The following is a 25,731-nucleotide window of genomic DNA, read 5'->3' as shown; positions in this document are numbered from 1 at the left end:
TAAAGCTATCAGAAGGAGCTTGGGTTTTACACGGTAGCCGAGCTTACCTTTCTCTCTGAGCCACCTATACTAATCTCCCTCAGTACACCCGTATGTGTGAGTGACTGAGCTTCAGCTGCACCCCAGGGAGTCAGCAGGACTTGGTAAAATCAGTTCTTACTTAAAAAACCCATTTTACAGTCACATAAGAAAAGGTTTTTCCCATTGTGGTTAATCTAAGACTGAAAATGACCACATACCTCATGGAGTAACAGTTGATCATTACAGCACTTTAAAGAGGACAGCAGTAAGGAACAGATGTACACAAAGTTTTAATTTTATTTTTCTCTGGTTGGAGACTCATCTTGTAACATGCATGCATTTCAAAACAGTAACAGTGTCTCAAACTGCTCCTAGCAAACAGACAAGCACAGAGGACTTAAAATTCCTATTTAAAAAACAGCAGTGAAAAAACCTATAATGCTTTTTTTTTTTTAGTTTTAGATTAAACTTAATTTATTCACATTTTTTCAGTTGCACTGATTAGCCCTGCCCACCCATGTGACCTGTGTGTAATACGCTCACTTGACCCAACTCAATCCAGCCGCATTTAGCATTGTGCAGCTAAACAAAGACCAGCACAATTTCTGAGTGGTGAAAACTGAAACCACTAAAAATGATGGATGACCAGCAGTTGGTTCCCCGAGCTTTGCCATCGCTATTACACAAGATAGATACTCGTTTCAAAGAGCAAGGAAAATCAGTAGTGGCTAATACGGATACTGGAGAATGGCTCTGCAGAAGTAGGGGAAGTTGACAGGCAAACCTGCAATGGGGCATTAAGACACAGATGGGGAGAGGATACCTGTTTTGTTTTTGGAGCTATTGTAAGGACGATCTGTCTCAGATTGGTTATGCAGTGTTGCAAACCAAGTTTAGGACACACACACTGACTTCTGAAAGGTTTGTACCACCTTGAGGTTAAACACTTTGACCTCTGTGCAGCTTGAAGGGAGGCATCTATAAAGACTGCATAGTAGTCACAGGACTGGGAGGCATCCGTCCGTCAAGGCTAAGACACAACCCCTACCAAACATGACCCATAACTACAATACAACCTTGCTTTGTGCCTTTCTTGGGCTAAGAGGCGAGTCCCCAGCTGATGTCCCCACTGAAGGAACCTGTGGCAGCGCTCTGGAGGGGAAAGCAGGAGTTTCCTCCCAGAAAAGGAAATAAGACTCAAGTGTTTTAGTGTTCTTGCCGATCACGATAATCCAATTCAAAACTAGGATTCTCAGATGTGGGAGTACAGCCTCATTTATGCAGGAAATCTGGAGTCACCTACTACCCTAGAAGTTCTCCCTGTAATGAATGTCATGATCGTGGCTTTTATAATTAAAAACACGTCAATCAATCAGAGGCGTGTACAAGACCAGAGGGAAGGATCCCACTGCTCCTTGCTGTGAGAAGTGAACTCCTGCTGACGTTCTTCTTACATATAGCAAATATCAGGCCTCCTTCCTAGCGCTGACACAAAGGGTGGGTGCTGTGTGGTACCTCCAGAACACGTGGTTCCTATTAAAGGGTGACCCAACATGTTCTCGAGTGGTTTTTATTGCACTATTGGAGCAGAGCAGCACCCAAACTGTGACTCCGCAACTCTTGCTTTCCTTCTCCCACTCTTATTTACACTGTAGGAGCTATCTCAACGAGGAAGGTAAGTTCTAGGTTCAAAGCAGTTTTTAGTTCTTAAATTTTGACAGATCAGGCCCATGTTCAGAAAGAGAGAGACCCTCAGTACAGGCAGGACTACAGATCCTGCAGCTTGCTTCTCACACAAACTCACCCTGCCTTCAGGCACTGGAGAGAGACACTGCACACTAAGTTTTTCTTTCTTTTTGAAACTCCAGTTGACCCAAGAATTGCACTGCAATTTCTTGAAAAATCCTGCACTCTGACCAGGATCTGAGTGATCTGCCTACCTATTGCAACTCTTTCAGCCGAGGGTGGTTTTCAGTCAAATGCACTTCAGTGTAAAGTGTTCCGCAGGGTACATGCTACAGACAGAAATATCTACATTCAGCAAACTAGAACTAAATTCACACCAGAAACAGACAACAAACTAGCACAAGCAGTTGTAAAACCAGAATTGAAAGGGCTGGGTTTTCCTTTTAAATACTTGAGTTAAAAAAGTGACCTAAAACAAGATTAAAAAAAAACAAAACAAAACAACAAAAACAAAAGAAAAAGTCCCTTTTAAAAACAAATCAAATATTTGCAGCTTCACTTCTTATTCTGGTAATAAAAATACTGTCTAGAAACAAAAATTAGCATTTTTAACATAATGCTACCTCTCAAAATGTAAACAATATACAAAATGCTTATGTTAAACAAAGTTACATACCTGGGTAATACATCATTAAGTGAGAAAATTGCATTTAATTACTTTAATACACACGGTATGGCAACTTGACAGAAGTGGCAGAATTGGGGAAGTGCTAAAGTGAATAGAGTTTATGGGGCTTTTCGTATCACTTGAGCCAGAGACAGCCAATTTAATTCCAGCAGGAGTTTGTTTAGAGTGGAATAAGAAAATACAGTTAACTGCTCTTAAGCCCTTAGCATCATGACTTCTGTAAAGATTGCTGCAGGAACTAACTGCATTTTAATTTCATTCCTGTTTATGAAATTCAGTAAATGAGACTGTTGCTCCTAGCTATGCAAGCTTCATTCTTCTACTTTCTTTGGGTTGTTTGTTTTGTAGTGTCTCAGTGCAGGATGTCTGCAGTTCACTAATTTCCTTCTCTCCTCCTCCCCCCTTTTTCTTTTATTTTTTTAATACATGATTTAAAGATAAACAGTTTAAAAGGTACAAGCTAGTTTCCCAAAAGGAGAACGGCAAACTTACCAGGCCAAAGTTGCAGATTCAATGCAGATTTTTAAAACTGTCAAGAATAAAAAGTGATTGGTATTTAATTTCTAATTGATAGTAAACTTAAGTGCTTATTGTTTAAGAGAAAAGCAACCAACATAATGCCCACAAAACTAAGCTGATGATACCCTCTAAGTCCTCCCTTTTTTAAAGTATTCTCATAGCTGCATTTGTTTTGTGGCTTTTCCAGCTACACACCTTAAGACATGAGACTCTTCAGCCTCCCAGACAATGGTGTGTTAGCCCCCACATCACACAGAATAGGGACTGGACTACAGTGGCAGAAGAAATTTGTCCCATGTCAAAGGGAATGACCCATGAATGAATAAAAAGATTCATATCTCATTATGACCCCTAATATTAGTTTTTGATTTCTTAAAGACTCTATTTACAGTGCACTCTTATGGGCTGAAACTTTAGCCCCCTTTTGTCCCCTTCAAAGTTGAGACCTGTTGGATTCACATCACAAATGTGGGTATGAACATAAAAAAACCCAAGCCCACATTCAGAATCCAGACCAGAGCTAGCGTTAGTCTAGGGAAATTACCAGGATGTGATGAGCACCAGTTATCTCTCAAAAGGACCAAATTCCACACAGCAAACTGTAGCACGCGTTACAGCACAGGACAGACATTCGAAACAGCTTATTCCCGAAACAAAGGCATATGTGAAAACAGTTTCAAGGCAGATAAGCAACATGTTTCAACTGCAAGAGGTTTGTTCAAAACTCTAAATCCTGCTTAAAAAGAAAAAGAAAATTAAAAAAAGAACCAAAAGATCTGTAACTGTTGTGCAGCAGAGCTAACAAAACCCAAAGCAAGTCTGACAAGCTTGGCTGTGAAAAATATTACAAGCATTCTGGAGACAAAACAGGACATTATTCAGTCACGCAAATCAGTTCCAATTCCTTAGGGGGGGAAAATAATCTGGCGCAAGTGTTCAAACATTTCCACTCCTTGACTGTCGCTCTAGAGAGGGGTATGGAGCAGAGAAGAGTAAAAACAATCACAGCTCAAGTCCTGAGTCCTCTTGAGCAGTGGAATTTGCTCCACAGTCACAGCTCCCAGCACTCCCCACTGGTAGCGAGTCCAATTCCTTTGTGTGCAAGTCACATTGCCATTTAAAAAATAAACCAACTAACCAAAGAACCTCTGTCAGGAAACAAATTCAAGTACCTGTTGCAGATCGGGCAAGTAAGGAAGACTGAACATTAGCTAGATTAACACTGGCAGAACTGCGATGTGAAGCTGTCATCTAAAAGACACGGCAATTCCTGACTTGAGGTGTGACAGGGAAACGTTCCAGATAGTCAAATACTATCCCATATCTACAGGTACAAAATGCCTTTTTTTTTTTTTTTTTTTCCATGAAATCTTCATAGCTGGCCAATTTAAAGTACAATGGGTCCAAGCACATTATTATCTGAGGTTGTTCAATGCCTCTACTACTTCTCACACTGATTTTTTTTTAGGTTCTAGGAGTTACACCTTTTTAAGCGATCATCTTTGGTAGATGTTCATTTCCCTCGTCTTTCTTGTAAATCAAGTGCAGTTACAAAAAAAGGTTTTGTTACTTAAATTAACCAAAAAATATAAAGTGTCCCAGTCTGAATTTACCTAAAGTTCAGCGACTCCTCCTTATCAGAGTAATATTTTCCATCCTTGAAATGGTGAGCTATTTTCCTTCCAATTCCTATCAAGAGGGAAATAAAAGGGCTTGTATGTCTTTCTGGTAAATACAGTACAATAAAAAAAAAAAAAGTAGTAGTTTGTGGAATCAGGCACTGCTTCACTCTCACTGAATGTGATCTAGAGCGACCCCTTTTATACAGTGCCACATATCATATTCCTATGGGATTCTCTTGATCAGAGAGGAGAAAATGTCATTAGAAAGAGCAGTGCTGAAACAATGCACTTTTCTTGTTTTAAAAAGCCCTCAAATCTATGTCTGGGCACTTCTGTAACATAAAAATCCACTTTTCCACCTGGGTCAAGTGGACTGTTGGAGGGTGCACCTAGAATTAGTTTTCTCGGAAGTCACACAGTGCCACACACTCACTCTTGCACACACACACACGCACGCATACACACATGCACACCCCACATGCTGCTACAGTGTCTGTTTTAGTGTCACAGGCTGCATTCTCTGTTTGGAAGTAGCCCCTCTTCTCTTCATTTCTCACTGAAGGCTGAAGACGACTATGTCAGGATATTGGAGATAAATTCATTGAAGCGTTTAGAGTACTGCTCTGGATTCACGGTGGAAATCTCTGCCCCAGCCTGCAAGGCAGAGAGGAGAGACAAGTCACAACACCCTCCTCAAAGGGCAGACCCTGCAGCATGGCAAAGGGTGGAGGAGGGAGGACGGCAGGGAGCAATCATGTCAGCACAGCCTGTCTCTGCCTGGAAAGACCCATAACAACTTGCAAGTTCCAGGAAAAAACAACATCCTGAGAGGTCTAGAGAGATGCCCAGGAAAACTGATTCTAGCTCCAGCTGGACCTTCTGCAGAGCAATAAGTCAAAGCATTGGATTTGTTCCCTTATGGTTTAGAGGAGATTTGGAAGGAGCATGAAAAACTCCATGTCCTGCTAACCTGGGCTTTTTTCAAGCCCTTTTGGGAAGTTCAGAATTGCTGCCAGGGAACAGGACTGGCCCCAGGAAGGGGGCAGGGGAGTATGGCTTCCTGCAGCCAGTCCATTCCTGCTCTGTGAGGCTGTTGGTGCCACACCAAGGAAATCAAGCACCTCCCAAACTGGGACATAAATGCAAGTCATCTCCAACCACCTAGAGGTAAAGCCTTTCCCAGACAGCCTGAGGAGACAGTAAGTGAGGGAAGAGCTGTCCTTGAGCATGGGATCACTGGAGAATTTCCATACTGGTAGAAAAATCAGCATCAGGAGACATCACACATATGCACGCAGGCATGCAGGCAAAGCAGAAGCCCCAAAGCCCATCCTCCCTGCAGGCAGCAGGCTGCTTACCCCATGTTTCACTGTTTTGGCAGCATGTGCAGCTTTCTTCTTTGCATCATATGGCGTAAGAATGTCTATAATGGCCATGAAGTACACTTCCTTCTTGGGGGCACCTAGCAAGGCAAGAGAGTCGCTAGCACACCCTGAGCTGTGAGCAAAGCCCAGCTGCACCCCCCTCCTTCAGAAATACATGGCAGATCTGTTTTGGTGCAACTAGCAGAGAAAGCAAGGCAGCTGGAGGCTGCAGAAGGGCAGAGAAGAATGACTGGAAACAGCACACCAGAGGCCCACACACTCTCTGAACATGCCACTACTCTCCAAGCATCACTTCCATCCATTCCAATTCATACCATCCACAACAAGGGACTGCACAGCGAAGGAGAGACACTTGACAGGGTCTCTCTCTCTCTCTGTGGACAGTCCTCCCACTTCATTTAGCCCAGCCAGACCACAGGATACCTCCTCTGCCCTCCAGACCTTCATCAATATTCCAAGATACTCACTTTCGTGGCTTTTCATGGCGTAGACGTCGACAGAAGGATCGAACTCTCCAGGCCCAAAGAAGCGAGGGTAGTTGAGGAGATTGCCAGGGCTGTCAGGGGGTGTGCCATAGGAGGAAATGGGGTTGCCTCCTAGACCATCGTTCTCACACTCCTCATCCTCTGCCCGATCCTCCACTTCCATCTCTTCCTGCTCTGCTCGGTCAACATCGTGGATCCCAACAAGCAAGCTGTAATCCATAATCTTCAGCTGAGCTAAAAACTGGGAGAAGGACATGAGTGAGAATAACAGCATCCATGTGGGATCAGAAATCCTCAGTCCTACTCTGCCAGTATCTTCCTAAGAAAGGGCTGTAGTGAGAGCTAAACCCTTATTAGACTCTAGAGAATCTACACATGAGAGCATATGCCCACTGCCATCAGCATAACACTGACTGTATTTACTTGACGGATCCAGGAATGACTTGCTTTTCAGTCACTGCTGCAGCCCTTGAGCCAGAGACCACAGTGAGGATCCAGTTATGGGAGACAGAGTAAAAACTGTCCCCCAGGAAACTCTACCTCCACATCCCGCTTCAGTTTTTCAAGGAAGTTCTTTTTACTCTCTTCTCCAACATGCAGCTTCTGACCCTCATTCAAGAAGTCGTTGTCCTTGAAGGTTGGTAGATCCTTGGCCTGCAACAAAAAGCCTGTGTCAAATTCTCAAAACCCCTACTTCTTGGGGGAAGGCTGGTACACCGATCCATTAGTGGTATTTTGATTGCACAGAGACTCTGATTGAATGTGGGGTTGCACTAGGACCTTTTGCCTGTTTATAAGGTGAAGTGGCTCATCCTGTCCACTAAGTATGAAAATGGCATCAGGCAGAGCACAATATTTGTCAATGAATCCATGTGCTGAGCTGTACCTAGGGGGAAATTGAAGGGAGACACAGAGAGCAACTCGAACTTTAAAGACTGCCAGAAAGATGTGTTGCAGGCTGAAAGCTTGACAGCTAGGCTCCAGCCAGAGATGGTCCAACCAACTCCCAGAATAGAAATGCATTTTGTTGGCTTCTGACTGGCGAGGAAGGGGTGACGGCTTGAAAAAAAAATGCTCCTCTCCCTAAAGGCTTGAGGAAAAAATTAAACCCACTGCTTTTTGAGCAATCTGCTTGCAGCAGGGCCTGAGGATTTCTCATGGATATGGAAGAACATACAACCCCTTTGTGCAGCTGGGAATGAAATTATTTTGTTCTTACAATGACATATGAGCATGTGGTGGCTTTATATGGATCTAATATGAATGGTCTGAGACAAACTGCATAAGCAGAAAAAGCTAGAGAGTAAAGAGCCAGCAAGCCAGGGACACTTAGGCATGATGAAGCTGTGCCTCGATGGCAGAGCATTCCGTGTAAATGGGAGTTCCTTGGCTCATGTCAGAGATCTAATGTTAGGGCAGGCTGGAGTAGACTTACTCTGTGGTCCCAAACCTGAAAATCCCATGTGCATGTGCAAAACATGTAGTACCATGAGTTACTGTTGTGATTTCAACAGGACCTTTCATGGCAGCATCACAGACAAAGTTTTGCAGGGGCAGGATTCTTAGTCATAAGTTTTCCTAATGGCACCAGAAACCAAAAACTTACAAACATGCTGAGATATGCCAAGAATCTGAGAGGAGCTGGTCTGGTTTATAAAAGCATCTGTTGCAAAAGCTAACTGCTGACCTGACTCAGTTTGGTACACAGGGAGCACTATGAAGAAATCCTTCCATAAAGACACCATTGCACTAATATGGGTTTTGATACTTGTGGGATTGTCCCCCAAGAAGTTCCCCCCATTCCTGGTAGTGTCAACATAACAGAGCAGGGCAGGGCACCACCAAATCTGTACCATCTCTTCCTGAGCAGTTACTGGGCACAGCCTGAAAGGTGGGACAGAAACAGGTTATCACTCAGGGCCCAGTTAATATCCCCTTCTCAATACCCCTTTGGAAAAGGGAAGTCAGCTGGATCCCACCTGCTTCCAATCACCAGGAGGAAGGAAAGGCTGGCCAGGAACGGTCCTTACCTTCTCTTTATCGCTTGCTTCCCTGGATACCGTCGAGCCCTGATAAAAGAATAAAGAAAAGAGCATTTCTGTACTATATGTCATATTCCCAAAGAATTAATTGACACCATTTAATTCCTCCATGCAGAAAAATAATGAAAATATTTTTAAAATCAGTGCTCAACACCTTTTTCATGCCTGAGCTAGACTTACAGATCTCCCTGGTGTAGTGTAGGCCACTTGGGATAGGGGAATGGAACAACATTTGAGCCTCAAGTGAAGCTCCATTCAGAGCCCCCAAAACCTGATCCCCTGAACAAAAAACAAAGCCCAGGACCTTGTCAAGTAGGTGTTACAAAGACCAACTCCCACCCTCCTGGAAAAGGAGCTCTCATGACTGCCCTCCAAACCCTCACCTTCAGGTCATATTTCCGGTGCACAGTCAGCCTGTGACTAAATACGTTTCTGGTAACCACCATGTAGGTTTCCACTCCGTCCACGGTGAGCCGGTACATGCCAAGGAACTGGGGCAGGAGGGTGTTCCCATGACACTCCACTATGAACTGGAGAAAAGCAGGGACGGGAAGGGCAGAGAAAGACGGTACTGTCACACAAAACCGATCTCTGACAGAACACAAGCTCAGCAAGAAGATGATACTAAAGCCTCCAGTTCCAGCCATCTGACACCGAAGTGAAAGGAAAGGAGGCTTGCAAATGGCTCCTAGTGTCTCAAGAAAAGCAAGTTAGGGCACTGTAAGAACCTTCCAGCCCTGAGCTGAGACAGAGCATCTCACTGTGTGTGCATGTCCAGCCTGCTGTAACAGACTAGGTGTGCATGTCCGTCACTCAGTCTCAGTGGGGCGAGTCTGTTGTTGGCACTGGCTAACTTCAATTCCTGTGGTTATTTGAGTATATCTGAAAGTAAAGAGCAGATGGACTGGCAGATAATGTGGATCAGGGTAGAATATTTCCAGCTGTCCCACTTTGCCCCCGCCTTCCCTGCTGCACGTAACTGTCTCCTCCCTGGTCCCTCTGGAAAGTCTAATTCAAAGGACTGAATTAGGAGCATGTTTACAGATCTCAGGTACCAGCAATCCATAATTCATTGATGTAAGGAACAGGGTGAGCTGTGAGCAGAGCTCAGCACTGTGAAGAAACAGGCTGCTGTGCCATAATTGGCTCTCAGATGCTAAGGAACACTGTTTTCTTCTGCAAAAGCTATTTGCGAGCTTTGCCAGGTTGCACACTGTGAATCCAAGCTCCATTTCCCCAGAAAATCACAAGATGCTCCCCAAGGTGTTTGCCACCTCCCCTCCCAGGGTTCCAGACTCACCGTACCTGATGGTACTTCTTTAAGATGTTGTGCATCTCTGCTACATCCTCGCTTGACACTGCCTTAATGACAAACCTCCTGTCATAGGTGGTGAGGAACCGGGCCCCACATCGGCCCTGGCTGTCGCTGTTCACTGGGGCGCTTCGTGTCACTGAGTTCTAAGGGAACCAGAACAAAAAAGTGGGGAGGAGAGGCAGAAGCTGCCACCTCCCTGGAGAGGAAAGAAGAGCAGCCTTGGAAAGCAGATGAGGCATGGGTGACCAGGGCCAGCTCCACAACCTGGCTCTGGAACAACAGACATCCCAGGGACTTTGTGCTCCACCTTCATAACTGTGACAGTGTCCTGGTTGAGCTTCAGAGCACACTTGCAAACACACTCCAGTCGTGACTGTTAATAAGCAAGCATCCTTGAGTGTTCAGCACTGCTGAGGTTAACCCAACTGTTTAGAAGTCTGGACATGGAGTTTAGAGCTTTCATCTGGGCCTTCTATTTGTTGATGCATTTTACTCCAACACCTGGCATGCATTTTTGAAGATGTTTTTTACTAAGGGGTTTTTAAAGTGGCAGTAAACACAGGCTAAGATTTCTTAGTATTTCTTCCTGGAAATTTAAGAACAGTCCAAGGTTTAAGGAAAAACAGAAAAAAATGAATGAAATGGCCTGTCTTCTTTTCCATCAAAAAGCAGCCTAAACTGGCAAAAGTCTCATTGTTTGGGAATTCTTTACAGGTCATCCTGAAACCAAAAGCCACCCTCAGCCTCTGCTATTCTTACAATTGGATGAAGACGACTGTGAGTATAAATAGCTTGGTTGCTCTTCCGACAACCAGCAGCATCTGTCTTTATATCCGTCTCCACCCTTAGCAACGAAACATTGCAGCTTCTTTTCATACTTGCAGCAGAATTGGAAAATCCCATGCAAGCTGCAGATGAAGTATCTACCATGTTCCCTGAGCCACAACACGAGCTCTTTGTTCTGATGCCTCTCCCCAGGTAGGGGGACTTGCTGTGAGCCTCATCCCACTGTTAGAGCCACTGTTCTTCACACCTTCCAGACTAAGCCAAGCAGGTCACCCGTCTCCCATTTGTTTCCTCCATCACTTCTCAGCAACTACCTTCCAACTCCACCAGCCCCATCACCAACATTTGTTCAGAAGCCATTTTGTCAACCAACAGTGTAGACTCACTAGCATTTCCTTGCCACTGGTGCAAGCAGAGGGGGAGAGTTGAGAGTTGTGCTCTGAAACACAGTGGTACTGACACCTGGATAGTGGTCTTTAGCTCAAGATCGATGTGTCTTTCAGGATCTCAGGGCTGGACAATGCATTTCATGATGTATTTTTTTAGCTGCTAGTTACACTGTTCGCTCCTTCCCTCAGCTCTCTGAAGAGCAGACAGCAGAGGGAGCCTGCTCTTCTGCAGACACAGACACGCAAGCAAGGAGAGCCTACTGCGAAAGCGGGATTTACCATGTCACGCTGCAAGTGAGCCGAGAGGTTTCCTTTCAGAATGAAGCATTTAAAGCTTTTAAAACTTTAATGAAGCAGAGGAAAAACTCTACTCCTGCCAATGGCTTTAGAAACCATCAGGAAAATAAAGGCAAACAAAATAACCCCTTGCTTCTTGCTGACATTTGCAAATCAGTCTGTGCTACACAGTTTAATCACCCCTCACCTCAAAACCACAGAGATTTTCTTCTAGAGGAGATGGGAAGCAGAAATGTGACCACATATGGACATTACCAAATTCACAGCCCTTAGGTTTACTTCATTCCCTTCCTGTCACTCCCACCTCTTCCACAGTTCGGGTGTTATATTTAGCATTCTGGCTCAATTCCCACTCAAGCCATCACATTTTACCCACCTGAATTCAGCTAATGAGTGTTTTCTGCTTTCTGTTCTAGCTGGACACTTTTAAAGAGCCAAACTGCTCTACCCCAGAGATGGGAGAAGTAATCCTTCAGAGCAACAGGTAAAATGTAAATGATAAACCAGGTATTGAGAACCAACAAGATTGTGGGTGCTTCTATGTAAGTTACTTCACATGGTTCTCATAATTTCTTAAAAGAAACTGAGAAAAAAAAATTAAAATATACTATAGTGGATGGACTGGGAGAAAAAACAATTAGGAGCTAATGACTTCACTGCATGCAAGTATGTTGAAGGGTATGGAGGAAGCCAGCACGCAAATTCATACCCTGGTACAGCCAGCCCCAGGGGCAGGGTGTTGCTGGCCAAGCAGTCTCCTCAAGAGCCATACACAACCTGGCATGAACTACTGTCAACAGACCAGGAGGCAATAGTACTGCTTCTCCTGGCAAAATGCCATTGCTGCCTTAAGAACAGGCCTGACGGTAAGAGGGAAAAAATAAAATTAATAATCTAACAGGCACGTGCTCAAGAAAAGCATGAACTGAGCAGCCGTGTCCTGAAAATAAGAGATCTTCCGTCACAAGCAGGAGAGATCTGTGTGTGCAACTCATGGCTCACAGGTAATTACAAGGCACTGAGCACACACAGGCACAATGAACACCACCTGCCTCCTAACGCTGGGCTCAGCTCTATCTCCGTCAGCAGATGGGCAGTCACCCAGACCAGAGCTGCGACAGGCAGCCACAAGGCAGCAACCAGCATTTACTATTCCTCCTGGGGATGGCTGGCCCCTTGCAGATGAAAAGCAAAGATGACTGTCAGTTCTGCTCGAAAAACGTGTCTCACTTTGAGCAAACACCCTCAGAGTACCCAGCACGCCTGAGAACAGGCAGCAGAGTAGGATGGGCCCTGGCAGCCAGGAGAGAGGCAACTGAGACACAGTTACACAAAGAAGCAAAAAGCCCCAAACACCAACCCCGGTATCCTCAGAGGTCACCCCTTCTCACAGAGGGACCAGCGTGCTCCCCACTTGGTCAGGGAACAAGGGTCAGAGCATGGGATGCAGGTGCACACATCTGTTCCTTTCCCCATACCACATGAGACCAGAAACTGGATCAAGTAGATCCAGTGTCTCACCAGTGCAACGAGCCATGCAGTTGGAGTAAGAAAACAGATCTCTTCATTATATTAACTTTGAAACAGGGTGAGATCAGGCAATAATCTAGATATAGTCAGGGAGAATTTTGACACGTTTGGGGAGGGTGTATACACAGACGTATGTGGACATGGGCACACACACACATACTACCAGAAGGAAGCAGTTTGGTGGGATTAGCATGAACAGCTCTGCTCCCCTCTCCTCTTCCCACAACACGGGCAGCAGGGAGCATGGCTGGGTTTGCACATAAAGCAAAGAAGGGAGAGAGCAAGAAGCTTGCACCACTCACCCACTCCTCCAGCCCTAACGTGCCTCTCTGGGCTGGCAGATTCCAGTGAGTATTTTAGTTGAAGCCCTCGACCAGTCAGTGCTGGCGCATTGCCAGCCTTTATCAACTGCAGTGGAGTGCCAAAGATACTGAGTTTAATTACCTAACACTCAGCCTGCTAAAGGCCACACAGCTATCAAAGCCACCCTCTTTTTCTGCACTGGCTCTTCCCTCATTTAAGAGGTCTCTAAGCAGCCTGCTACTACACATCTTCTGGATGCGTAAGACTAAGAGCTGTGTGTGGAAGGGTGGCCCTGCTGTAGCAGCAAGAGTTGCGACATCTCTCTTTCACTGGATTTAAGCCCAGCAGTATTAATACAAGAAAATGTCTCTCCCCTCCAAGGGAAGTCTGAACCTCTGGCCTTGGGAGACACATCCCAAAGCAGCAGCCACCTTTGTAAACCCAATTCAACAGCACCAATGCTTGGCACGCACACTTAGTTAAAGCAGTACCCGAATCTGTAAAAACATGACAGACTCATTTTCCTTGCAGATGTTCTGCACTAGATCATTGTTATCCTCCAGCTCCTGCCTGTCTGCAACCATCTGCTGCCTCTTATTTTATGCCTAGGCTGTAAGCTCTCTGGAGCAGGAACCATCTTTTCATTCTGCAATTGCCCAGTGCTTGGCACAGCAAGATCTACTCCATTGCTGTGGGCCCCTAGCATTACGGTAAAACCATTCAAACCATGATTATAAACCCATAAAAACTGACCACACAAGAATGTTGATATCATAGTTTCTCTGCCAGCTTGGTTATTCTGTTCTAGGGAAAGGTGTTAGGAGAGCAGGGAGAGAAGAGACGGTACCTGGTAGTCTTGATCGTCAATCCCAAATCTTTCTCGGAGGTTTCGGAACACCAGTGGACAATACTCCTTAAATTTAAAGCGACTTGGCAAGTTTTCCCTAGGCAAAGCAGAAGAGATATTCTTGTGCAACGTCCAGCTTGTGAAATCAAACTCAATTCTTCTCCCACTTCACTGCTAACCTCCCAGGATATCCAAGCCCCCTCCTACCTACAAGGGCCCTATTCTGCAAGTATTTATCCTCACTAAGGTAGCTTGTTTCTTTGGATGCCTACAAAAGTCATCTGTTCACAGAAATGCTTGCAGGATCCAGCTTTTGACTAACAGGCTCTTTGGATGAGGACGTCTGTCTTACAGAACAATCTCCCCTGTCACAGGCACAGATCTGACAGAATAATTTCTCTCTTTCCTCCTTTGTTGCTTTGTTCCGTTCAGTAACACAGCTGCCCCCTGCAACACACTGTTACTGTTTAAGATGAAAAGCTGGAGGAAAGGGGGGTGGCTCTGATTTCAGATCAGATCAGATCACTCGTGCGTCAAAAGAAAGGTCAACACACGACAAACCATCTCTCCAGAACGCAAAAGAGAGGGGGTGAATCAGCTCCAGTCTGGCATGTTCCAGACCAGTCCCAACCGTTACAGAGCGAGCTTTGCTGCTAGGCCTTGCCAGCCAGGAATGGGGCCTGCCCAAAGCACAGTACAGCGGACAACAGACAATGTTCCCTGTCGCTGAGGGATGCTGCATCTACTCCCTACCAGAGCTCTTACTCTGCCCAGCGGGAAGAAGCAGAGGATGGTCCTGCTTGGACACAGTGGGAGATTTTGTCAGCTCATTCTCAATGAGAATCCTTTGCACCAATACGTGGGAAACTAAAATCTATGTAGGAGAAGAGGGAAGAGCAGATACTGCAAATTGTAGGTGCCAGAGAAGACAAACTTTTGAATCACACTCCCACTCTCAAAAGCTGATCCCTCTGAAACTTAGTGAAAATGAAGCATTAATCAGGGAGTACGGCAGACCTGCACACACACAGATCCAGGGCACAGAACACACCTCTGAGCACCAGTCACAACCATGGTTTTAAAGGGGCTTCCAAAAATTGATCTTTTTGAAATAAGAAGGGGGTAACTCCATAGAAACCCCATGGGCCAGGCGTACAACGCAGCTTCACAGCTGTTCCTGTGATCAGTCTCAAAGAGACAAGTAACCTATCAGGTCACAGAGCGTAAACTCCTGCCCTCTCCTCCATGGTCTTGGGATTTGGGTTCTGCTGGTCAGGACAGGACACCCAGACAGGGCACAGCAGGAGTCAAGAGACAGTCCTGCATCAGTTTTGTGCATAACCAAGATGTGCAGCAAACTCCAGCCCTAGGGCTTTGGACAAGTTACACTTTGTGAACTCTAAAATATTGTCTTCTACCCAGTTCAGTGAATATCTATGGGTAGGTAGCTTTGTAGCAGTGCCACTTCTGAGCCTGGCCTTACCAGACTTCTCATCACTCAAAGGATATAAACCAAACCACAAGACAGAATCTCAGTGACAGACTGACCCCCCCGCCATGTCCTGTTGAGTGGTCTGGGCAGGGCACGGACTGGGGCATGTGTCCAGCCATGCCAGACCTCTTGGCATTACAACAGGGAACAAACCAAAAGGCCTTCACCGTGCCAGTTTCCCCCATAGCAAAGAGCTCTAATTACAAATAAGTTGGGAAGCACCTACTTACTTGTTGAATAGATGATTGTCCACCTTAATCTTACTGTAGGCTTTAAAGTCATCGGGCATTAACATGACAGGGACAGGAACATTGCTGAGTTCATTGATCTAAAAGAGAAAGGAAACAGACTCAAAACCCAAGTTCCACTGCCCTGTAGTTACTGTCAATGGACTTACAGGGATGCCAAATACCCCAGAAGCTGTTTCTGAAGCAATATAACCCATTAGGCTTTCAGAGCAACTTGCTGTGCTGAAGCAACCTGGAGAACACTGTGGTTACAAGCCACAGAAGCATCTCATTCAATCATGTGGTGAGTACTCCTGAGCCAGCCTTGGCTTTCATCTGTTCACCTTCCATTGATCATCCAAGATACAGCTTAGAACTGAGACAAACCTACAGACCAAGAAATAGCAGATTATATGTTTTAAACAAATCACCTTTGCCTTTATTTAGGAAAAGTTGCATCAGCCAATTCCTTAACTAGTTCTCACTGTTACAAATCACAGATGACCATAGTCTTCAACATGGCCAGCCAGAACAGACTCTGGGTAGTTTTGGTGCAGCACAGCACAGGTCTCCTGTGGATGCTGTTTTTATGCTTGCTGTCTCTTGTTGCTCTTATCCCACCTTCTCTAAAGGGATGAGTCACTCCACTAGATTGTTTTTGCTCCTTAGTCATGTGTGGCAGCCACAGGAATACAGGGAAGCAGAAGAATGAACGTTCAGCTACTATTGTACAGACAGGCTTACAGCACCCAGCAGCAAAAGCATCAATAGTGGGGGACAAAAAACCCAAACCAAAATCCACCTCTGGACTATATCTGGCTACCCTGCTCCAGACAAGCCCATCCACTGACAAGGCTGTGCCAGCATTCAAGAGCAGGTCAAGAGGCAGCACGTTTCTGAGCTGCCTTTTCTGAGGACAGCCCCAGTGTCAGTCATTCACACGGACTTCACAGGAATCACACAAGTCCCATCTAATTGAACTGCTATTAACATGCTGGATTTAAGAAGCAATTTCATTACAACTCCATTCCCATAATTACTGTGCCAAGCAGGTAATGCTGGAGAGAAGCAGACAACACTGGCAACAGCAGGGTTTGGCTAGGAGTCAGGCCTGGGGTCTGTTTCCGACACCAAAAACTTAGGCAGGTCAAGTGACTTCCAGCACGCTTGGAAGGCACGCAGCATTTCCCTGCTGACTGGGAATGGGGTCCAAGCCATCAGCCTAAGGAAAGGGACTCCAGCTCTGAGATTCCCCACTCCTTGCATGCCATAGGACACACCATACTGTCCAAATAGCTGCTGCCACATCTCCTCCAAGGAGGAGGAGAGGAAAGGAGGTGGGAGGGAGCCATTCTGCAGTGGGATCTGTGGCACGGTTCAACTCTGCAAGGACCATGGAGATTCCAGCTCTGGAGATGTGCAGTGAGCTGTCTAATTATATGAGCAAGCCTTTGATGAGGTATGTATTTTTCACATCCTTTCTCCATCATTACCAGGGAAAAAACAGACCAGATTTAACAAACGTCAGACTGGAAGAAAGACACATACACACTGCAAAGAGAAAAGATGACTATTTTCAGAGACAGTCATCCCACACAACAGATAAGCGGAAAGTAAACCGGCCACTCCGTTAGGAGCAGAGATGGTTCTCTCTAAAGCCCTGCCCTGTATTTACTTTATAGCAGCACTGAGTAGCATTAAGCACTCCCATAAAGTGCTTTGGGATGTACAGAGAATGCCGCACAGATGAATGAATAAATAATGTCATACACCTCCCATCATTTGTAATCACAATGGAGCAGGGAGGCCAATACCCCCCAGCTTAAGCTAAAGGCTCAATCCTGCACTGAGCTGCTCCTTGAGCCACAGCTACAAGAGAGGAAAGGCAAGAGGACTGCAGGTGAGGAAGCGATCTCCCAGGTCCTGGGGTCCAGCTCCCAGCTTCTGTCGGGAGCTGTATCAGAGAGCCCCATGCAGTGATTTCCCCTCAGGGTGAAGGGGAGAAGAGAATACAGCTAATTCTGTATCAAGAAAGAGGCGCTGCCTCCAGCCACTAATTATTGCTGTCTAACAGGAGGGGAAGCCCGACAGCACAGCTCCTTAGACACGCCTGTTCTCAGCCCTCTTCTCGGCCGTGGGTAAGGCACAAACAAGCTATTATCAGCTTGTTCCAGAGTGGAGGAAGGGTGCTGACGGCTGAGAGGGAACAGCGATTTGGAGATTGTCTCCCCCCTGCCAGAAATTCAGACACAAATGTTAGCAAAGTGAGATGTCAAGACGTCTCTGGATGTCCTCGTTTCTGCCAAAGCAGAAACCTCAAAGCAAATGTTGTACCTGTTGCAAGTCTCCTGACTGGCAGAAATGGTGCGCCAGGATACCTCGTCTCATTTAAAAGTTGCCCCCACTCTTCCCAAGATATAACACCCTGACAACAGCCAAGAAAATCCCCCCTGCAGAAGCCTCTCCCCTCTTCCAGCCGTGTACAGAAGAGCTTTCTGGAAGCTTTGGGATTCCGGCTCTGGAGATGGGGAGAAGGAAGGGATTTGTGCTGGGGACTAGAATTGCTGCCGAAGAGCTGAACTGGCCTTTTCTAGTCCCAGAACTGACAGCCTGCCCTCCACTGCACAAGGCAGCTCTTGGTCAGATGGCTCCTGAGCCTTTGTTCACGCCACCAGTCTAAAAAGCAAACATGGGTTTGGTTAGGGGCTTTTTTTGTTTGTTTGGTTGGTTGTTTTGATTATTTAAGCAAGAGGCATGTGCACTGTCTGCTCCAACAGTAACTCCCCTGCTTGACAGTTTCCTTAGGAGAAGAATGAAAAGACCCCACACTACCGTGGAAAAGGGATATCCCAAATTCTCCCTCCTTGTAGTATGATCCTCAGCATCCAGCGCCCCTTCCTAAGGGTTATCAGGCCAGGTCCCACAGCATGGTGCCAAGTGAAACACTAGAAGACCTTGCCAAAACAAAAGCAGCAGACAGCACTGCTCTATAGGGATCCTCTCCTGTGCTTATCATGGTGGAATCTGAGCAGCCTCTGAGAGCGACGTGACTAACGCCTGGCACATGTTTGCTCTCTCGCCTTCTCCCCAGGAGAGGCGTGTAGCAGGAGATTATATATAGCAGAGTGTGTGTCTCTGTGTATTTATGCTACAGAAGGCAAGGTCACAGCAAGGCGCATAGCAATGAGATGCCCAGCAACCCCTGGCTCCTGGGGAGCCCATTCCCACAGGTCTGACCCTCCTGTCTCCCACAAAGAGATGTTACCCAGCTGTAGAAAGTTTGCCTTTGGAGATCTCTGGGGATGGTGCTTGCCACAAGATGGACAGCAAGATCTTGGACTTGGTTTTTTGTTCGGGAAGAGGCAGCTGCAGAGAACAGAGGTGCAGCAGCAGCAGACAGCACCGCAGTCCCTCACCGCAGGTCACAGGCTATTTTGAGAAGCACCGCAACTGGAAAGAGCAGGTCCGTGCTGTACAGCATTCTGCGCCTGGGGTACTTCCACACCTCCACTACAAAGGCGTTAGAGGTCCCCAAAGTGGAAAAAGTTAAGAATGGCTAATACAGAGCACAAGCTCTTCAGACTATAGATCTGCCTCCAGACCCAGCATGATGCTGGTTTTCTGTAAGGCATCCAGCTTTTTAGACCTAATCTGCCTTTGAATCCTCTTGAAAATAAGCCCCTGTTTTCGCACAGTCCTCTTATGCCAGGAGTCTTCTATTCCCCCACTGGGTAGAAAGCACAGACAACCTGACAGGGACCAGTCCAGGTTGAAAACATCATTTAAGTGCATTTTGCCACTGCCACCTGCATTTTGCAGAAACACATAAGACACTGGTCCTGCCCTTCCCCAGGTCAGAGACAGCATGAATGGCAAATGCCCATCAGCCTCACAAAAGGCTCAGACAAGCACCAGACTCGGAAGCTCTCAGTGGAGCTCAGAGGATTTAAAACCAAGACACATTTCAGACAAACCAACTGACATCTTCACAAGGCAACAGCAGGGGCACTAAGAAAGAGATGCTTCACATTTCTCTGCTGGTGTCACCATATTCTAAGAACAAAGGAGCAATTTCCCAAGCAAGGCGAACAGCACGGTGTTTCTGGAGGTCACCCCAGCGAGGAGAGGCAAGGCAGCACATTGCCCGGCACGTCAAAACAGTGCGATCCCAGCCAGAGCCATAGAGGGAAAGGCAGCCATATGCCACTGAAGGAGGGACCAGGGCTTGGGGCAACAGCGGTAGGTGATGGAGAGAAGACCCTCATTTCTCCCAGGCTGCAACTGCCACCCTCCTCTTCCATTTGCCCAGCAGCCAGAGGAACAGCAAGCTCAGCTCCGCTGTTTCTCCAGCTCCCCAGCCAGCAGCTCTCCCCTTCCGCCCCGCAGGAGTGGCTGGGCCCTTCATCCTCAGTCAGCAGAATTCATTTTTGCCTACACTGCTGAGAAGTCTACAGCCACCCCGGCCTTACAGGGCTGGAAAAATACCACCTCCCCTCTGTCTGTTAACCTTTTATTTCCTGGTTACTTGAATTCTTGAGCAACACCAGTCAGTACGATTCTAGGTTTATCTGTAGTTGATAATTTGTCTTCCTCACCAAAGCCAATTCCTTTTTCAATAAAAGACACATCAATATTCTGTGTCATTCAGGGACAGCTGTTAGAACGAATGGGCCAGGCATAATTTTGTTTCAAAACCTGACTGTAGCCTCAAAGTGGCAATTACCATTAGTAAATTGATGGGAAAATGCAATTTGTTTACTAACAAGATCCAGATGATGGAGTGTGTGTCTACTCTCTAGGATTCTTTACAACAGGAATTTGCTCAGGAAAATAAAAATACTTTGTTCCTCTCAAAGCCTTTCAGTCAGGCATCTCAAAGTACTTTGCGAGCATTAGTTAAACTTTATAATACTCTGGGAAAGTAGGTAAAAGACACATAGCAAAATCACTTTAACTAGCCTGGAGACAAACCCACATCTGCAGCAAAACTTTGCTGCTGCTTAACACAGTACAGCAACTGGGCAACCATTTGAGAAAAAAACCCACTGTTTTCCATGAATTAGAGCATGATTAATCAGCATCCAAGCTAATAACCCCCCCCTGCAATGCTATGGAAGCATGAATCTTGTAGTCAATAATTTCTATCAGCACTCTGGGGACACCAGCATGCTTTAAGAAGAAAAAAAAAAAAAAAAGCATCCCCTAGTGACAGTGAACCCACCTCTTCCCAAAGAAAGTACTTTGAAGCCTGCTGGAAAGGACTCATGCATCCTGATGGAGTTGCAGCACAACACCGCGTCACAGGCAGAGGAATCAGTCAGTGCTACCCTGCTGCCCCACCAACACAGACCAGCCTGTCACCCATTGCATCAGCACGGCCTCAGGACCACTGGAAAGCATCTGTCCTCCCAGTTCACTTGCAGGTACGCAGAGCTACCACTTCCCTTGGTTCATATAAGAGCTGAGGAATGGAAAGGTTAAACAACCTACCCATGGCCACACGAGTCAGCAGTAGAGCAGGCAACTGAGCCCCATTTTCCTTGCTGAACTACCCAGGAAAACCTTTTCTCTCCATGCCCCAAGAAAGAAAAGGGCTCCTGGAATCTCTATTTTAACAGGAGGTCCCAAGATAAGAAGGTTCAGAGCCACCAGCCTCGATCATTAACACGGGCTATCATCACCATCACCATATGCTGCACTCTCCAGAGGTCAATTAGAGCCACAGCAGATAGCAAGTGTTGGAAAGGACAAATACATGCTGTTTACCCTGTGCCAGTACCAATTTATAGGACTTCAACATTTGATATGTGGCAGATGCTGCTCTGGCTAGAATTAACATGGCAACACCAAAAACAACACTGCAGAGAAGGGAGAAGCGTGCTGCAAATCCCAATTTTGCTATTTCACTTGAATACTAAATAGCTGTGTTTTGTACTGGCTGGCACCACTCCTTAAGGTCCTAGGAGATCGGCCGGTGCTTCAGCCAGTAATCGGAGCCTCAGGAGCACAGGAGGCTGCCTCGGGCAAGATCCACACAGCCAACAGAAGAGATCTACCCATTTCCACAAAAATGGGATTTGTTTATGCCTACCCCCTGCCCCTGCCAACATCCACGGAGCCCTAGGGATCATTTCTAGTTGATGAACTGACGCCTAGAGAAGCATCACCACAGCCCGTACAAACCCAACTGTTCATTGAACGAACAGATACAAGAGTCACCTCTCCAACAACCCCTGAACTCACTGGGATCCCACTGCCTTGTATAATCAGCACCTTACAACCGTTTCTATGGTTTCCAGAGCATCACACAACACTGCCGTGTTCACCTCGCTGTTCAGTGCGAGATGGCTTCCCCCTTCCAGAACCATCACAACTTTCCCTCCACTGCTGGTGAGCTCCCATGCACACACGTCCAGCCAGGACGTGGAGAATGTGCGTGGAGCAACACGCACGTAACCAATGCCAAGGAGCTGCATCTCCTCTTCCAATGCCATGACAACAGCAGTCACAAGCAAAGCTTCCCCAGGAACCATCTCCACATTTGCTGAATTTTACAGCGCCTTACAGAAAACTCAGAAATCAAGGGCGAGCCTCTGTGACTCCACTTTCTTCTCCTATCTGCACAAGTTCTCCCCTCCACAGTTTTCTAGTTCAAAATTTGGCTGTCAGACTAATACCACCCACGTTTGGCCCTGCTTACACCAGCCACAGCCCCACCCTGATCCTGATTCACTTGGTTTCAACACTGGCTGGGGACCACCAGGACAGCCAAGACCCAGCTCACTATTTAAACAGATATGCTCAGAACTGGTGTTCCAGAAACCAGTTCCTGTTCTTGGTGTGCTAACATCATTGCTCCTGATCCTCTCCAGACCCATCATTGCCTGTATTCACACCAGCTGCTAACAAGCTTGTTTAAACACAAGGCAGGGCCGAACTCTTGCCAGACTCAGTTAATGGACCCAAGGGAATTTCTTCAGTCAACAGAAATGGTGGATTGCATAAAATGGTTGTTTGTTTGATTTGTCCATGAAAAAGTTCATCTCAAATGCAAGTATTTTTGACAGAATCTTCCTGGCACAGCCTCCTGGTTTGTGCTGATAGCAGTTTTCTTTCCCTCTTACTGCAGGGCTCCACAAATACAGCCAAGAGATTTATCCCTCCTTCTAAAACCGTGGTCCAGAAGCCAAACGTTAAACACCTCCCCCCCAAATTTCTAACAAAGTCCAAAGGTACTCCTGAAAATATTCCTCAACTGTCCAGACCCATCTGCTGGAAGCACATAAGCGATTACACTTCCCATATAACCAGGGCACCAACATCATATCCCAAACACAGACCAGGATGAGCAGCTGCTCGCGTGTTGAGCAAACAAAGCCACCTCAGCTCACAGCCTGCTCTGCAGCATGGCCACACCAGCCACCAACCCTCTTGGGCTCTCACGAGGCTCACCCAAACGCAGACTGAGATCAGTGGCAGAGAGGTGGAGGAAAATCAACTAGCAAGAATTTGTTGGGAAATCCTGGATGCCTGTCTGAGGGTGAGGAGGTCACAGCTGAAATTTTCTAACCCCCTTCCCAGCCCTGCAGGATACTGCCCTCCTTTCTAGCAGCAATTTCTTCATAATGTGCATCTGATATAATCTCATTACTAGCTTAGTGCTCATGCAGAACTCTCAGCTTGCTTGCCTTCCTCCCTTTGCCTAAATATTTCACAGCCAAGTGCTCCAAAAGTTACATTGTCCTGATCCAGTGCCTAAAAAAGTTGCCAGATTCCTAGTACCCAGACAGCTACCAAAAAAAAAAAAAAAAAAAGCTAATTGCCACAAAGCAACAACTGTCCCTAAGAGGCCACAAATGAAACTCAGAAGAATCCCACCGATTTCCATTTCTTCAGGGCTCCTAATAGCACCAGTGATCAAAGCCTGATTAAATTCATTATCCTGCTTCCTGGGCAAGGCTCTGAGCAGCAAGCACTTGGAACATCCTTTGACTCAGAAAGACAGTGCTGTGTTGAACTACATTTGGAAGCTTTCACTCCATTGTCAGGCAAGCTAGAAATACAATTCTGATTTTTTTCTTTGGTGTGTTATTTGTTTCTGCAAAAACTAAGCCTAAATCCCTTTCACTCTCTAGGAAACATCCACTAATCTACTGGAGAAATAGGTGTCTCTGAGCCCTAAAAGCATATTAATTTAGGAAGGGATCAGGTTTCTGAATTATTTGACCACCTGAATATTCTCCTAGAACAGCATCCACTACCCACATCCAAGAGAGCGCAGCAGTAAATCAATCCTCCTTTCTAGTATGAGATTTGTGCCTGCCATCACAGACGAGGGAGAATTTTCCAGATAAAAACATAAAGATGGTCTTAGAAACCTCCAAAGGAGATAGATTAAAGAGCTGAGCAATCACAGACATTTCCAAGGAACCCTCCCTCCTAAGACCTGTACCAACCACTACCCAGAGAAACTGAGGCTGAGTCCAGGGGACATACGTGGCCTGAGTTCTGGTAGCTGAAGCCTAAAGTCAGAGGGAGACAAGGTTGGACACATGGGGCCAAAAGACTCTTTTGTATTTTGGGATGGAGATGAGAGACACATGTAATTGTCCTCATACAGCCAACTGAGGAACAGGATTGTCACTGTGCACATGCGAGTCCCCTCACCGTAACGGGGACATAGGGACTGCCCTGAGGAAGAAAGCCAGGGGTTGTGACAGGGGACAGTGCTGTGGGTGTCAAATGAGCGTCCTCAGGACCTCCAGTGCCAGAGAGGAGATACGCCAGGACAACAGCACCCTACACAAAGGGACGCAAACCAAAACAGCATCGCTCCCCCTCCCCAGTCCCGGGGGGGGAAAAAAAAAAAAAAAAAAAAAAAAGAGTGTTGGGGAAGAGGACACAGGCAGACGGGTGGGTGTGAGGGGGCAGGCACGCTCTGGCAAAGAGACCTGTCTAGCAGCAGAGAAGCCTAATGCCAGCCTAGGCATGAGGACGGCGATGTCTGGGAGGGAAACCCTGACCCGGTGTTGAAAGGGGGGGGACCCGAACTGTCCGGAGATGGGGATGCTGTGGGGAAGGAGCCCCAACCCCAGGAGGAAGGCACCACCAGGGACAGAGGCGGGAAGGAGCAAACCCCACGGAGACCCTCCTCACAGGGTGGGCATCCACCAGGCCAGGAGAATGAGCCTGACCCAGGGGTGCCCTAAGAGTGCGAATCCAGGGAAAAGACCCGGATTAGGGATCGGATGCCAGGGGGGAGGGAAGGCTACGATTCAGGGGGAAAGTGGGTGTGGGGGACAGAGCCCGATCCCCGGTCAGAGTGGGGCGGGAAAAGGCCCTGTCTGAGGGAGCGAGGGGGAAGGGCCCGATCCGGGGAGGGGGGCGAGGGCGTTCGCTGAGGGAAAAGACCCCGACTGAGGGGGACGAGGGCCCCGTCCCGAGGGGCTGGGGAGGGCCCGGACCCGGGGGAGGATGGCCGCGGCTGAGGGGGCGGGAAGGGCCCCGCTGCGGGCCGCGCTCACCGTGTGGTTGGCCCCCCACATGAGGACGCTGAGCAGCGGCTCCGAGGCCCGGAACAGCTTCACCTTCTGGCAGACGAAGTGTTTCTTCTTGGTCTTGGTTTTGCTGGCGCTGAGGGCCGAACCCAACGCCGCCCCGACGCCCCCCGCCGACGAACCCCCCGCGCAGTTCGAGGCCATGGCGGACCCGGACCGGCGGCGGCACCGGGAGCCGGACCGAACCCCCCCCCTCCCCCGGGCTCCCCCCTACCAGCGCCTCCGCATGGTTCCGCCCGGCCCGGCACACGCCCCCCCTTTCCCAATGGTACCGCCCTCCCCGTCAGCCCCTGTCCGTTGGTCCGGGCCGGCCCGTTAGCTTCCCCCCCTCGCCGCTGCCGCAGTGGTTCCGTCCCCGCCTCCCCCTGCCCCCCCCCCGCCCCCGCGGTGGTTCGCTCCACCGCTGAGGAGGAGCCGCCACGGCCGGCCGAGCCCGCTCCGGCCCCGCTCTGAGGAGGCGCCAAGATGGCGGAGGGCTGAGGAGGTGGGGAGCGGGAGGTACCATGTCCAGGGCGAGGAGGGGGAGCCGCGGATGCGAAG

General features: G+C 47.4%; 1 protein-coding gene across 3 annotated transcripts; it reads right to left on the bottom strand.

Annotated features, from left to right (window-relative positions):
* Positions 1 to 300: 300 nt before the first annotated feature.
* PIP4K2B (phosphatidylinositol-5-phosphate 4-kinase type 2 beta) lies at positions 301 to 25,373 on the bottom strand. 3 transcript variants are annotated; one of them, XR_011325311.1, is made up of 11 exons: positions 25,159 to 25,373; positions 15,638 to 15,735; positions 13,916 to 14,012; positions 9,754 to 9,906; positions 8,832 to 8,978; positions 8,437 to 8,475; positions 6,947 to 7,060; positions 6,389 to 6,647; positions 5,895 to 5,998; positions 3,459 to 5,190; positions 301 to 2,924 (listed from the first exon to the last, which is right to left on the bottom strand). XR_011325311.1 is itself a non-coding variant. In XM_069786428.1 (10 exons), the coding sequence occupies exons 1-10, from the start codon at positions 25,333 to 25,335 to the stop codon at positions 5,110 to 5,112; spliced, it is 1,269 nt and encodes a 422-aa protein (XP_069642529.1). In that variant the 5' UTR covers positions 25,336 to 25,373; the 3' UTR covers positions 301 to 5,109. The 3 variants fall into 3 exon arrangements, 1 of the variants encoding a protein (XP_069642529.1); XR_011325312.1 differs by having other exon boundaries at positions 4,528 to 5,190; XM_069786428.1 differs by having other exon boundaries at positions 301 to 5,190.
* Between the last annotated feature and the right edge of the window lie 358 nt (positions 25,374 to 25,731).

The sequence above is a fragment of the Haliaeetus albicilla genome, chromosome 7, assembly GCF_947461875.1.
Source record: "Haliaeetus albicilla chromosome 7, bHalAlb1.1, whole genome shotgun sequence".
Lineage (NCBI taxonomy): Eukaryota > Metazoa > Chordata > Aves > Accipitriformes > Accipitridae > Haliaeetus > Haliaeetus albicilla.
The sequence above is the reverse complement of the archived record's forward strand: the minus strand, read 5'-3'. Positions and strand labels throughout refer to the sequence as shown.

Excerpts from the sequence above, each read along its gene's own strand:
- PIP4K2B (XM_069786428.1), bottom strand. The coding sequence starts at position 25,335 with ATGGCCTCGAACTGCGCGGGGGGTTCGTCGGCGGGGGGCGTCGGGGCG. Across the intron at positions 8,476-8,831 it reads ACCGGAAATATGACCTGAAG|GGCTCGACGGTATCCAGGGA; the intron begins GTGAGGGTTTGG and ends TTCTTTTATCAG. Across the intron at positions 6,648-6,946 it reads AACTGAAGCGGGATGTGGAG|TTTTTAGCTCAGCTGAAGAT; the intron begins GTAGAGTTTCCT and ends TCCTTCTCCCAG.